Genomic DNA, 11739 nt, shown 5'->3' on the forward strand with positions numbered 1-11739 from the left:
AGGTTCAGGAATAGCAAAAATGCAGACTGAGGGGTGGCACAGGCCAGGACTGTGGGCAGTCGTGGCCACAAGTGAGGGAGTGTGGGCATGCTGACTGAGGCACCCTGCTCTTCCTGCGATGTCCTCACCTCCCACCACCGTCCTCCTTTCTGCTCCATATCCCCCCACCCAGCTCTTCCTTGGGGGCAGCATTGTTAAGGGAGGGCCCGTGCAAGTGCTGGAGGACCAGGAGCTAAAATCCCAGCCAGAGCCCCTGGTGGTCAAGGTGAGGATCTACCCCTAACGTCCACCCCTCACCTGCACACCCCCACCCTCCACTCCAGCTCATGGGTACCCTCATATCCATGCTGGAGAAGTATGGGGTGGGGGCATGCTCCATGATCCCTCTCCCAGGACCCGCGTGTTATCACGGGCCCTGACCCCTGATTTTCCCAAGGGGAAACGGGTACCCGGAGGCCCTCAGATGATCCAGCTGAGCCTAGACGGGAAACGTCTGTACGTCACCACATCTCTGTACAGTGCCTGGGACAAGCAGTTTTACCCTGATCTCATCAGGTGAGAAGCAGACATCCCTGGGCTCCCCTCCCCAAGTCCTCCTTTCCCAGAAGAGTCTGGTTTCCTGAAGACTCCTTGGGCACCCCACCCGCCTCCGCCATACAGGCCCTGCTCCTTTCTTAGGACCCACCCCTGCATCACAAACTCTTGGGGGAAAGGGATGGCCACCCTTGACCTCTTTCTTACCCCCTCCCTCTTTCCACCAGGGAAGGCTCTGTGATGCTGCAGATCGATGTAGACACAGTAAAGGGAGGCCTGAAGTTGAACCCCAACTTCCTGGTGGACTTTGGGAAGGAGCCCCTAGGCCCGGCCTTGGCCCATGAGCTCCGCTACCCCGGGGGTGACTGCAGCTCTGACATTTGGGTCTGAAGTCCACCCCAGGTAGCCCCATCCCACATCTGAGCCCTCACTTCCTCAGACACCTGGCTTCACGCTGCTCCCTCTCGGCCCCCAAGCCTTGGCAGGTAGTCCCACCAAAGCCAAACAGAGGCTATTGGGATGTATTGAGTGGTGTCTTCATTTACTGACCACCTGTTGCATGTTGCTCACTGGCTGTTTTTACACAAACTCTTGGAAATTGCTTTACCAAGAAATAAACTACTGAACCTATTTCTTTTAAATTTTTTTTTTTAACGTTTATTTATTTTTGAGACAGAGAGAGACAGAGCATGAATGGGGGAGGGTCAGAGAGAGGGAGACACAGAATCTGAAACAGGCTCCAGGCTCTGAGCTGTCAGCACAGAGCCCGACGCGGGGCTCGAACTCACGGACCGCGAGATCATGACCCGAGCTGAAGTCGGCCGCTTAACCGACTGAGCCACCCAGGCGCCCCTACTGAACCTATTTCTTAGATCACCTTGTCTTTGGGGGCACAGTCTGTGACCCTGCTTCTGCCGATCCTTTGTATCTTGTATGGGAAAGTCCTGACGAGGACTCCGGGGGACTGACTAGTTCACACCAGGGATTACAACATGATACTGAAGGTGCCCAAATCTCACTTCTATGGCCAGACAGAATGTGAAGACTTTGGAGGTGGTTGTCACAAGGAGACCTGAGGGGACAGAGTGTCTACTGGTGTTCCTAAACTTCACTATTTTTTTCAATCCATCCTCCACAGCCTGGAGGCTTTTAGGCCCCCTCTCCAGGATGGGGCCTCCTGCACTTAACCTCAGCATGAACATATGTCACATTACATTGAAACTACCTGCTTATTCCCAGCACCTGGCTTGTGCCTTAGCACAAAGAATGCTTTACTGAACAAATGAAAGTAAGGAGGCATGTGTGATGCGTGACTTATGGGGGCCTTGGGATCTAGTGTGTCTTACTAGACGTTTCTCTCCTAAGTTTCTCCCCTGTCCTTTTCAATGACCAAACTGCTTCAGAAAGAAAAAGGATCATATCGTTCTACATCATATTTAAATATTTCTAAAGGTCTGGGGCACCTGGGTGACTCAGTCAGTTAAGTGTCTGACTCTTGAGTTCAGCTCAGGTCATGATCTCATAGTTTGTGAGTTTGAGGCCCACGTCGGGCTCTGTGCTGACTGCGGAGCCTGCTTGGGATTTTCTCTCTCCCACTCTCTCTCTCTGCTCTTCCCCTGCTCTCTCTCTCAAAATAAATAAATAAACATTAAGAAAATTTCTAATACTTCTAAAGGCTTAAAATTCCATTCAACAACATGAGCCTCAAACACTTACCATGCCAGAATCTATGAAGACTACAGGGGTTATATCTAAAGGACATGGGACACATCTGACCAAAGACTTGTATCTAGAACACAAAGCTCTCAAAATTCAACAGTTAAAAAAAAACCCAAATTCCAGTTTGAAAATGGACAAAAGACGTGAACAGACATTTCACCAAGGAGGATATAAAGATGGCAAGAAAGCACATGAAAAGATAATCAACATTACCAGACATCAGGGAAATACAAATTAAAGCCATGTGATATCACTACACACCTATCATGATGGCTAAAATAGAATATAGTGACAATACAAAAATGTTGGCCAGGATGGGGAAAAACTGAATCATTCAGACATTGCTGGTGGAAGTGTAAAACTGTACAGCTACTCTGGAAAATACTTTGTCAATTCCTTATAAAGATCAAACATGGGGCACCTGGGTGGCACGGAACCTGCTTGGGATTCTCTCTCCCTCTCTCTCTGACCCTCCCCAGTTGGCACTGTCTCTCTTTTTCCGTCTCAAAAAACAAATAAATAAACTTAAAAAAGGGCGCCTGGGTGGTTCAGTCGGTTGAGCAGCCGACTTTGGCTCAGGTCATGATCTCCCGGTCTGTGAGTTCAAGCCCTGCGTCGGGCTCTGTGCTGACAGCTCAGAGCCTGGAGCCTGCTTTGGATCCTGTGTCTCCCTCTCTCTCTGCCCCTCCCCCACTCATGCTCTGTCTCTCTCTCTCTGTCCAAAATAAATAAACATTTAAAAAAGAAATTAAAAATAAATAAATCAATAAACTTAAAAAAAAAAAAAAAAGACCAAACATGAGTGGGGGGAGCTAAGATGGGGGTATAGTAGGAAGACCCTAGGCTTGCTTCATTCCTTGAACACGGCTACGTAACTGTCAAATCATTCTGAATAACCAAGAAATCGACCTGAGGACTGAGAGAACAAACTGTACAACTAGAGGGAGAGAAAAGGCCACGTTGAGGAAGAAGGAAGCAAAGTCACCGTAAAAGACAAAATAATTCTCAGTCTGAAGCAAAACAACAACAACAACAACAACAAAATTGAACTTTTGGGCATATATCCCAGAAAACTGAAAATGTATGTTCACACAAAAATCTGCACACAGTTGTTCATAGCAGCTTTACTCGTGACAGCCAAAAACTGGAAACCATCCAAATGTCTTTCAGTGGATTAATGGTTAAACTGCTATATCCATGCCATGGACTATAATACTCAGCAATAAAAAAGGAATGAACTATTAGTACACGCAACAGTCTGGATGGATCTCAAGAGAATTATACTGAGTAAAAAAAAAAAAAAAAACAATCTCAAAAGGTTATAGATATTATGATTCAATTTATATAACATTCATGAAATAACAAAAGTATAGAACTGGAGAAAAGATTAGTGGTTTCCAGGGGTTAGGGATGGGACTGGGTGTGTGTTGGTGGGGGGGATGGCTATCAAAGAGTAGCACAGAGGATTCTTTTAGTGATGGAACTGTTGTGTATCTTGACTGTTGTGATGGTTACACAAATCTACAATGTGATAAAATCTCAGAGAACTAAATATGCATATACGTACATACGAGTGAGTGTATGTAAAACTGGTGAAACCTGAGGAAATTTGGTGAGTTGTATCAATGTCAGTCAGTTTCCTGGTTATGATATGGCACTATGGTTATGCAAAGTGCCTCATCAGGGAAACTGGGTGAAGGAAGGGTACATGAGATATCTCTCTCTCTCTCTCTCTCTCTCTCTATCTGTATTATTTCTTGCAATTATAAGTGAATCTACAATTATCTCAAAAGAAAAAATAACACAGAAGTCAACATGAAGGAGCTTCCACTGGCCAAAGATGGGACAATTAGAGTTTCAAAGAGAACAATAATTGAAATAGATTGAAATACACTATGTTAAAATCCAGAAGTTCATGAAAACACACATAGGAAAACTCTAATTGGTCATGTTTGAAAGATACTAGAAAACCATCTTGTTATTCTGAAAACTGGAGAACAAAGAGAAAGAATCAAGTATTTATCTTGCTTTTCCTCAGTAATCCACCTTAGGACAACCAAATAGTTGATGAGGAAAAGATCTTTAAGGAATTTCAGCTAGTACATTAAGAAGGAATGATAGAATTTGGATAACACCAATTTGTAACTTCTAGTGACAAATGAGCCTAACCAGTGGTCACCAGTAGCTGCTAAAACCATTAAGTGAAACACCAAAATGAAATTTTATAATGGATAGAGCTGACCAGCAAAACCAGAACTCACTAATCAATCTGCACCACAAAAAGAGTAATGACCAGGCATTATGTGCTACCTATGAAGTATTCTTGCCAAAACATCAAAATGAATCTGAACAAGTCTCTAGATCTCACAGTCGATTTACAGGAAATATAGGAGACAGAAGAACAAGTTTCAAAAGCTTAAAAACATTACAAAGATGCAATTGTAAAAATGAAGAATGTGGGAAATTCTACAAAGCAAATGACTTGTTTCCTCAATGAATAAGTTGAAAGAGGGAGGGTATAGTTTAGAAAGATTTAAGAAACACATCAACCAAAACTAAATGCAACGTTTGGATCTTGTTGATACTGATTTGAACATAACAGGAAATACATTTTTGAGAAAATTAGAGAAATTTGGACACTGGTTGTTCAATGATAATAACTTATGTTTAATTTTTTTAGGCATGATAATGGCATTGGGACTATGTTTTTAAAAAGTCCTTATTTTTTTAGTTATACTGAAGTATTTACATGAATACTAAGTTACTTACAGATGTACTGATATAATGAGCACCTCTATTAAAATGACCAGGAGCAGGTACGTTGGAGAGTGGAGGAGGTACCGATAAAACAAGATTGACCAGATGTTGTTAATAATTCTTTTTTTAAATTTTTTTCTAACATTTATTTATTTTTGAGAGAGAGCACAAGTGGGAGAGAGGCAGAGAGAGAGGGAGACACGGAATCCAAAGCAGACTCCAGGCTCACACAGGGCTCAAGCTCACAAACCATGAGATCATGACCTGAGCCAAAGTCGAATGCTTAACCAACTGAGCCACCCAAGCACCCCTCTTGTTAAAATTCTTAAAGTAGGGTGATAGGTATAGGTATGCAGGGGATTATATACTTCCTTATTCTTTTGTATGTTTGAAAATTTTTCATAATAAAAACTTTTTAAAAATTCACCTGTATCCTGATCCTAGATCTGTACTTCTGATCCTATATCACTAAAACAGAAACTCCAAAAAGAAGATTGTACTTCCTGTCACAGATGACCCAGTCACCAGCAGTATATGACCCAAATCTTCCCTAATCCCTGCTGTTCCCATCCTGACAGGACCTTTCTCTGTTGTACTCACAAAGATACCATCCCATGCCCCTACACCAGACTAAGGGAGCAAGAATGCCAAAACTGAGCTTAGCATGTCTTGAGTCCAATGTATCATCTATGGGCTCCTGCTAGCACCATGGTCAGCTCCACAAGTTGGTTTATGATACCATCTGGAAAGTTCTAGAGAGTTTGCTGAGCTCAAGGATATGCCCAGAAAAGCTGTAGTCCCAGGCGACCATGTCAAAGAGTATGACAGAGTTCTGGAAGGTGTCCACTCATCATTGGTCCCTTTAGACGGATTAGACCTCCTACCCATTGTAATTTGGGTAAGTCTTTCAGGACAACCTCAGGTAATTGAATTTATCTTAGTGAGGATCATCCTCCTCTTGCATCTTCCAAAGTTGATTGCCTGGCTGCATGTTCTAAATATCTGCTCCTGGCCATTCTCTGGCACCCTACTGGGAGTCTCTTTCCTGACTTACTGATTTTTGAGGTCTAGCAAACTCTCTGCTCTAAACACTACCTGACTTAGAGAAATATGTACAACATTATGTTAAGTAAACAAATTAAGTTGCAGAGTTATATATATAAGAGAATAGTATAACCCCATTAAAAGTTTTTTAATGTTTATTTATTTTTGAGAGAGAGAGAGAGAGAGAGCAGGGGCAGGGCAGGGGCAGAGAGAGAGGGAGACAAAGAACTCGAAGTGGGCTCCAGTCTCCATGCTGTCAGCACAGAGTCCGACGTGGGGCTCAAACTCATGAACTGTGAGATCACAACCTGAGCTGAAGCTGGATGCTTAACCGACTGAGCCACCCAGGCGTCCCTATATACCCCATTTTTAGGAAAAAAATTGAACAAAAACCTTGGGTTGGGTGGACCTGGGTTTGTAAGAACATGAAATGGGTATGGAGCATACTTACCAGAATGTGTTGTCCTAGAGGGATGAGGGTTATGTACGAAATTCCTAAGCTGTTTCTAGAACTAAGCGGGAAATATAAAGGCATAGTGTTCCAGTCATCTATCGCTGGGTAACAAACCACCCCAACAAGTAATGACTTAAAGCAATGGCAACACTACTTTTTCTCACAAATTTGCAATTTGGACAGGTCTCTATGGGGACTCCATTCAGTGTCAGCTGGAGCAGCTTAAAGACTAGAGGCTAGAATCATCCAGTGGCTCACTCACTCCATGTCCAATGATTGACGCTGGCTGTCACCCAGGACATTGGCTGGGGTTATGAGCTATACATGGCCTTTCCATGCGGCTGCTTGGCTTCCTCACAACATGGTGGCTGGGTCCCAAGGGTGAGTGTCCCAAGAGACAGCAAAGAGGAAACTGTACCAGCTATTCTAACCTAGACTTGGAGATCACACAGCATCACTTTCACTGCATTCCATTCACTGAGATAGTCACAAAGGCCTTCCCAGATTCAGGGAGACAGGAAATAGATTCCATCTCTTGATGGGGAAGTGGCAAGGTCCTGGAATAGTCTGTGAAACCAGCAATACTGTTGTGGCCGCATTTGGAAAATACAACCTTCCATATGTAGACACAACTATTTTAATTAATGAAACTTAGAGTGGAAAATGTTCAGCATCAGATAGCAAAACATACTACATAATTACATTAATTAAAACAGTGTATTATTTGGGGCACCTGGGGGCTCAGTCAGTTGTGTCTGACTCTTGATCTCAGCTCAGGTCTTAATCTCAGGGTTGTGAGCTCAAGCCCTGCGTTGGGCTTCACGCTGGGTGTGAAGCCTACTTAAAAACAAACAAAGAAAAAAACCAGTGTGTTATGGGTGGAGGAATAGACAAATAGAGTCAATAGAAAAGAAGAAGGTCCAGAAACAGACCCAACTATAAAAGGGAACTTAGCAGGCACCTGGTGACCCAATTGGTTGAGTGTCCAACTCTTGATTTTAGCTCAGGTCATGATCCCAGTGGAGCCTGCTTGAAATTCTCTCTCTCTTCCTCTGCCCCTCTTCCCAGCTCATGCTCTCTCTCTCTCTCTCTCAAAGATAAAAATAAATAAATAAAATAAAAATAAACATAAAAAAGGGAACTTAGCACCTGATAAGAGTATGAAAGGAAAGCTATAACAAGAAGGAAATGAGGGGCGCCTGGCTGGGTCAGTTGGTGGAGCACACAACTCTTGATCTCTGGGTTGTGAGCCCGAGTCCCACACTGGGTATAGAGATTGCTTAAAAAAAATTAAGTCTTTGGGGCGCCTGGGTGGCGCAGTCGGTTAAGCGTCCGACTTCAGCCAGGTCACGATCTCGCGGTCCGTGAGTTCGAGCCCCGCGTCAGGCTCTGGGCTGATGGCTCGGAGCCTGGAGCCTGTTTCCGATTCTGTGTCTCCCTCTCTCTCTGCCCCTCCCCCGTTCATGCTCTGTCTCTCTCTGTCCCAAAAAATAAATTAAAAAAAAAAAATTAAGTCTTTAAAAAAAAGAAGAAGAAGAAGGAAATGATAAATATTTTGAAAAGACTGTCCGTCTATTTGGAAAACAAACAAATTAAATTAGATCCTATGGAAGACATTGTCGATTGGCTCTTGAAGAAACATTCCCAAAACTCTTTTCCCTTGCTTACTGAAGGTAACTTATATCTTTACTTTTATGGTAATAATTCTATTACTCTTACTCTTTACCACATATGTATTTATCCATAAACAATATATTATACAGTTTTGCCTGCCATCAAATTTTGCAAATTGCATCGTGCTGTATGTTCTCTTCCATGTTATAGTTCTTTCACTGTTTCTAAAGATTCGTCCTTGGAGATGCACATGGCTGTGGCTCATTCATTCCCACTGCCCTATCGTATGAATATACGATCGTATGAATATACCACAACTTTTCACTCTACTGTTAATGGACATTGGGTTTCCAGGTTTTGCTAATGCAAACAGTGAAACTATAAATCCTACTGCCTCTGTTTTCAAGGCATGTTTGTAGGAGTAGGATTGTTGAATTATAAAATATTTCCATATTCGACATTATCAAGTAATTCCAAACTCTTTCAAAATGATTACAGCAAACCACGTCCCCACCAGCAGTGGGTGAGGGCTCCTCTGGGCCCACAGCCGTGTCAGCTCTCAGCATTGCCAGACTTTGGAATTGTTGCCAATTTAGTGGGTATGAAATGGCAACTTATCGTGGTTTTAATTTGGAATTTCTTGATTACTATAGAGAGTGAACAACTTTTCATATGTCTATGAACCATTTCTGCTTCTTTCATGAAATTCCTGTTGATCTTCTCTGCCCATTTTTTGATTTGGCTATTTATCTTTTTATTTGTAGAAGGCCTTTATAAATTCCAGATAATAATCCTTTGTCAGTTATATGTCTTGAAAGTATCTTCTCCCAACGTGTGGCTTGATTTTATATACTTTTCATAGTGGTTTTAAAAATAAATTTAAGTTTTTAATATTGTATCTAATATTGTATCTAAATTTATCCGTCTTTTCTTTTATGGTTTGCTTTCTAATGTTCAACAAATTCACTCCCAATATTAGTAGGCATTGTACAATAGTGTTTAGAGCAAATTCTGAATCCAGATAGCCTAGGTTCAGATCTTGGCTCTCTCACTTACTGTGTGACATTGGGCAAATTATTAACCTCTCAATGCCTCAGTCTTCTCATCTGTAAAATAGGGATAATCACAGTACCTATCGGCTAGAGTTGCTATGAGATAAAGTGGCAACATCCGGGAGGCCCTTAGAGGAATCCTCGGCACATATTAAACTCTATATAAATTCTTGCTATTACTGTGGTGATGCTTACCAGATAATTTTTATTGTTACTTCTCAGGGCAAGGTACATCATACCTCATTCAGCTTTATATCCCTAGCCCTTAGCGCAATGCCTGGCATAAATGAATACCTGCCTTTTTTCCCCATCTCAAGTCTCTCCTCCTACACAACCTCACCTTCTACAGTGCTGTCAAAATAATCTCCTTTACAGAGCTATGATACTTTTTCTCTCTTTCCTGAAATTTCCATTTATTCCCCACCACCTGCAAATTCCTAAGCTGGCATAATTTACCCCAAACTCTTTTTCCAATCAAGTGCTCTATATTTCCCTTCATACCAAACGGTGGTGTTTGGGGGTACCTTTCCATCAGTCTATATCCATATTTGTATATGAATATCTACGAATATGTATCTACACGGCCTAGGACAGTGTTCAAGAGAATGGGCTCTGAAGGCAGACTGCTTGCCTTTGGATTCTGATTCCAGCACTTAACTACATATGTAACTGTGGACAAGTCCCTTCACTTCTCCAAATCCCAGTTTCTTTGCCTGGAAAACGGAGGCGGTAAGTACCTTCCTCAAAGAGCTGCCAGGAGCATTAAATGAGGTGTTTAGCATTTGGTATGGTGTCTAGCACACAGTAAACATCAGACACATTTTTGCTGTTATTAGAAAACCGTCTTGCCACTATATCCTTATTCCCCCAAACTCTGCAATTCCCTGGGTTCTCCCAGTACCCACAGAAGCTAGTAGTAGATAAATGGAGGCTAAAAAAGGCAAAGGTGACAAGATCAGGCATCATTGCTGTCCTCCTTACAAAAGTACACTGATGATGAGACTAGAGAATGTATTAGAAGTCAGGACTCCAAATACAGTTTTAGGTGTAACGTATCTGTTGTGCCAAACAAAATACATCCATTCAAAAAATCGTTAACCTGCAGTCCCTTACCTTTGAAATTAGATGCAAAACTTAGTCCTCACGTGCATTTTTCATAGCAGAGGGTCCACTGCTTTCATTTGACTCGCGATCTAAACAAAGCCGTAACCGAAAGGTTAAGAACCCATGACCTATTCAGCACAATGTTCTCTTCAAGAGTTCATGTGGGCATCCAGCACCCCCTGGGGGTGTCAGTCAAAATTCCAGTGTTCACCGAGTGAACTACGGGTATGCTAATACATTAGCAACTCTTTGGAAGGAAATAAAATACCCACGGGAAACCAAGAAACGCTTGGCATTTTAACTTAATGTGGTACAGCTGCTGAGACTTTGAGGCCTCCATCAGAGAGCAACGTGAGCCCGTGTTTGCAGATTTGCTGTGAATGCCTGTAGGCTGTGTTGAGGGCGGGGGGTCGGAGGGTGGGGTGTTCAACTTATTTTTCATCAAAAGGAGATGGTGTGAACTTTCAGCGAACCTCCATCACTACCACCCATAATTTTCCAGTTATTTTATCAGCCACTGATTCTTTTCTTCCAGTTGCTCTGACAACCGAAGGCAAAACTGAAACCCTGAAGACGAGGGCAAAGGAAAAGAAAGCTCCAAAGGGTGCCCAGCGCCCGGCCTTTCGTCCTGCGGTCCCTTTAAGAGAAGAACCTCTCGGGACCGGCAGTCCCAACCGACCCCAGTTTTAACCGAAACCTAACCCGGACTTCCCCCTCTTCACTCAAATAAGACCAACTTTGGATTTTCCCTCCCCTATTGACCAATCAGAATCTGTTACCAGGCAGACTTTAGCTGCCGCCGGTGCGAGCCCGGCGCCTTCTGTCTCCGGGTGGCCGCAACGACCAATGAGAGAACAGGCCGCGCGAGTCTCTAGGCAGATCGGGACTGCTCCAGCCACTCAGAAAAAAGAAAATAAAGCAACGCACGAGCCCGCTGGGCCAGGACCGTGGGGCTGGGTTGGAGTGAAGGTGGCTACGAGGTAGTTTCTCTTTCTCCCTTACCTTTATTGTTGCTTGTGTTGGAAGGCGACTGTTCAAAGGTAGGGAGGGGGCAGTATGAGTTGGGAGGAGAGCAGAAAAAGATTGTGGCCGTATTTTCAACAGCTCCTTCGCCCATGTGCACGTGCCCCGAATCCGGGACCCCGTTCCCCCAACCGGGTTTCCTACGCCCAGCCCAGGAGTTCGCCCCCCTGAAGCCTCCCACCTTGCAGCAACGCGGGATTGAATGCAGGGGGAAGGGAGGGAGGTGGGGGTGCGCCTCAGGATGGGAGGTTGAGGGAGATGACGTAGGGACCGGCGACGTGGGGAGGGGGAGCCGCGGGGGAAGCCGTGGCGAGATTAAGTAATGAGAACTTGGGCCCAGTTTTTTCCAAGCCTGCAAGGGCAGAGTATGTTCGTATCCTTTCTGACCTCCCAGGAAAATTCAGGCGTGAGGAGAATCGGAGAACTTTGTTTTGTGGT

At 43.7% G+C, this 11739-nt stretch overlaps 1 protein-coding gene and 1 long non-coding RNA gene across 4 annotated transcripts in view; one reads left to right on the forward strand and one right to left on the reverse strand.

Annotated features, from left to right (window-relative positions):
- The window catches only part of SELENBP1 (selenium binding protein 1), an 18776-nt gene extending 17612 nt beyond the window's left edge, over positions 1-1164 (forward strand). For all 3 annotated transcript variants that reach the window (XM_058715787.1, XM_058715788.1, XM_058715789.1), the window contains 3 exons: positions 173-265; positions 437-555; positions 762-1164. In XM_058715787.1, coding sequence (XP_058571770.1) covers positions 173-265; positions 437-555; positions 762-924 — 375 coding nt within the window. In that variant the 3' untranslated portion in view covers positions 925-1164. The remainder of the gene's footprint in view (positions 1-172; positions 266-436; positions 556-761) is intronic.
- The window catches only part of LOC131503959 (uncharacterized), a 21559-nt gene extending 10044 nt beyond the window's left edge, over positions 1-11515 (reverse strand). Inside the window, exons 1-2 of the long non-coding RNA XR_009257707.1 lie at positions 11281-11515; positions 10288-10367 (exon numbers count right to left, since the gene is read on the reverse strand). This is a non-coding gene — a long non-coding RNA (uncharacterized LOC131503959). The remainder of the gene's footprint in view (positions 1-10287; positions 10368-11280) is intronic.
- Between the last annotated feature and the right edge of the window lie 224 nt (positions 11516-11739).

Source organism: Neofelis nebulosa, chromosome 2 (genome assembly GCF_028018385.1).
Source record: "Neofelis nebulosa isolate mNeoNeb1 chromosome 2, mNeoNeb1.pri, whole genome shotgun sequence".
Lineage (NCBI taxonomy): Eukaryota > Metazoa > Chordata > Mammalia > Carnivora > Felidae > Neofelis > Neofelis nebulosa.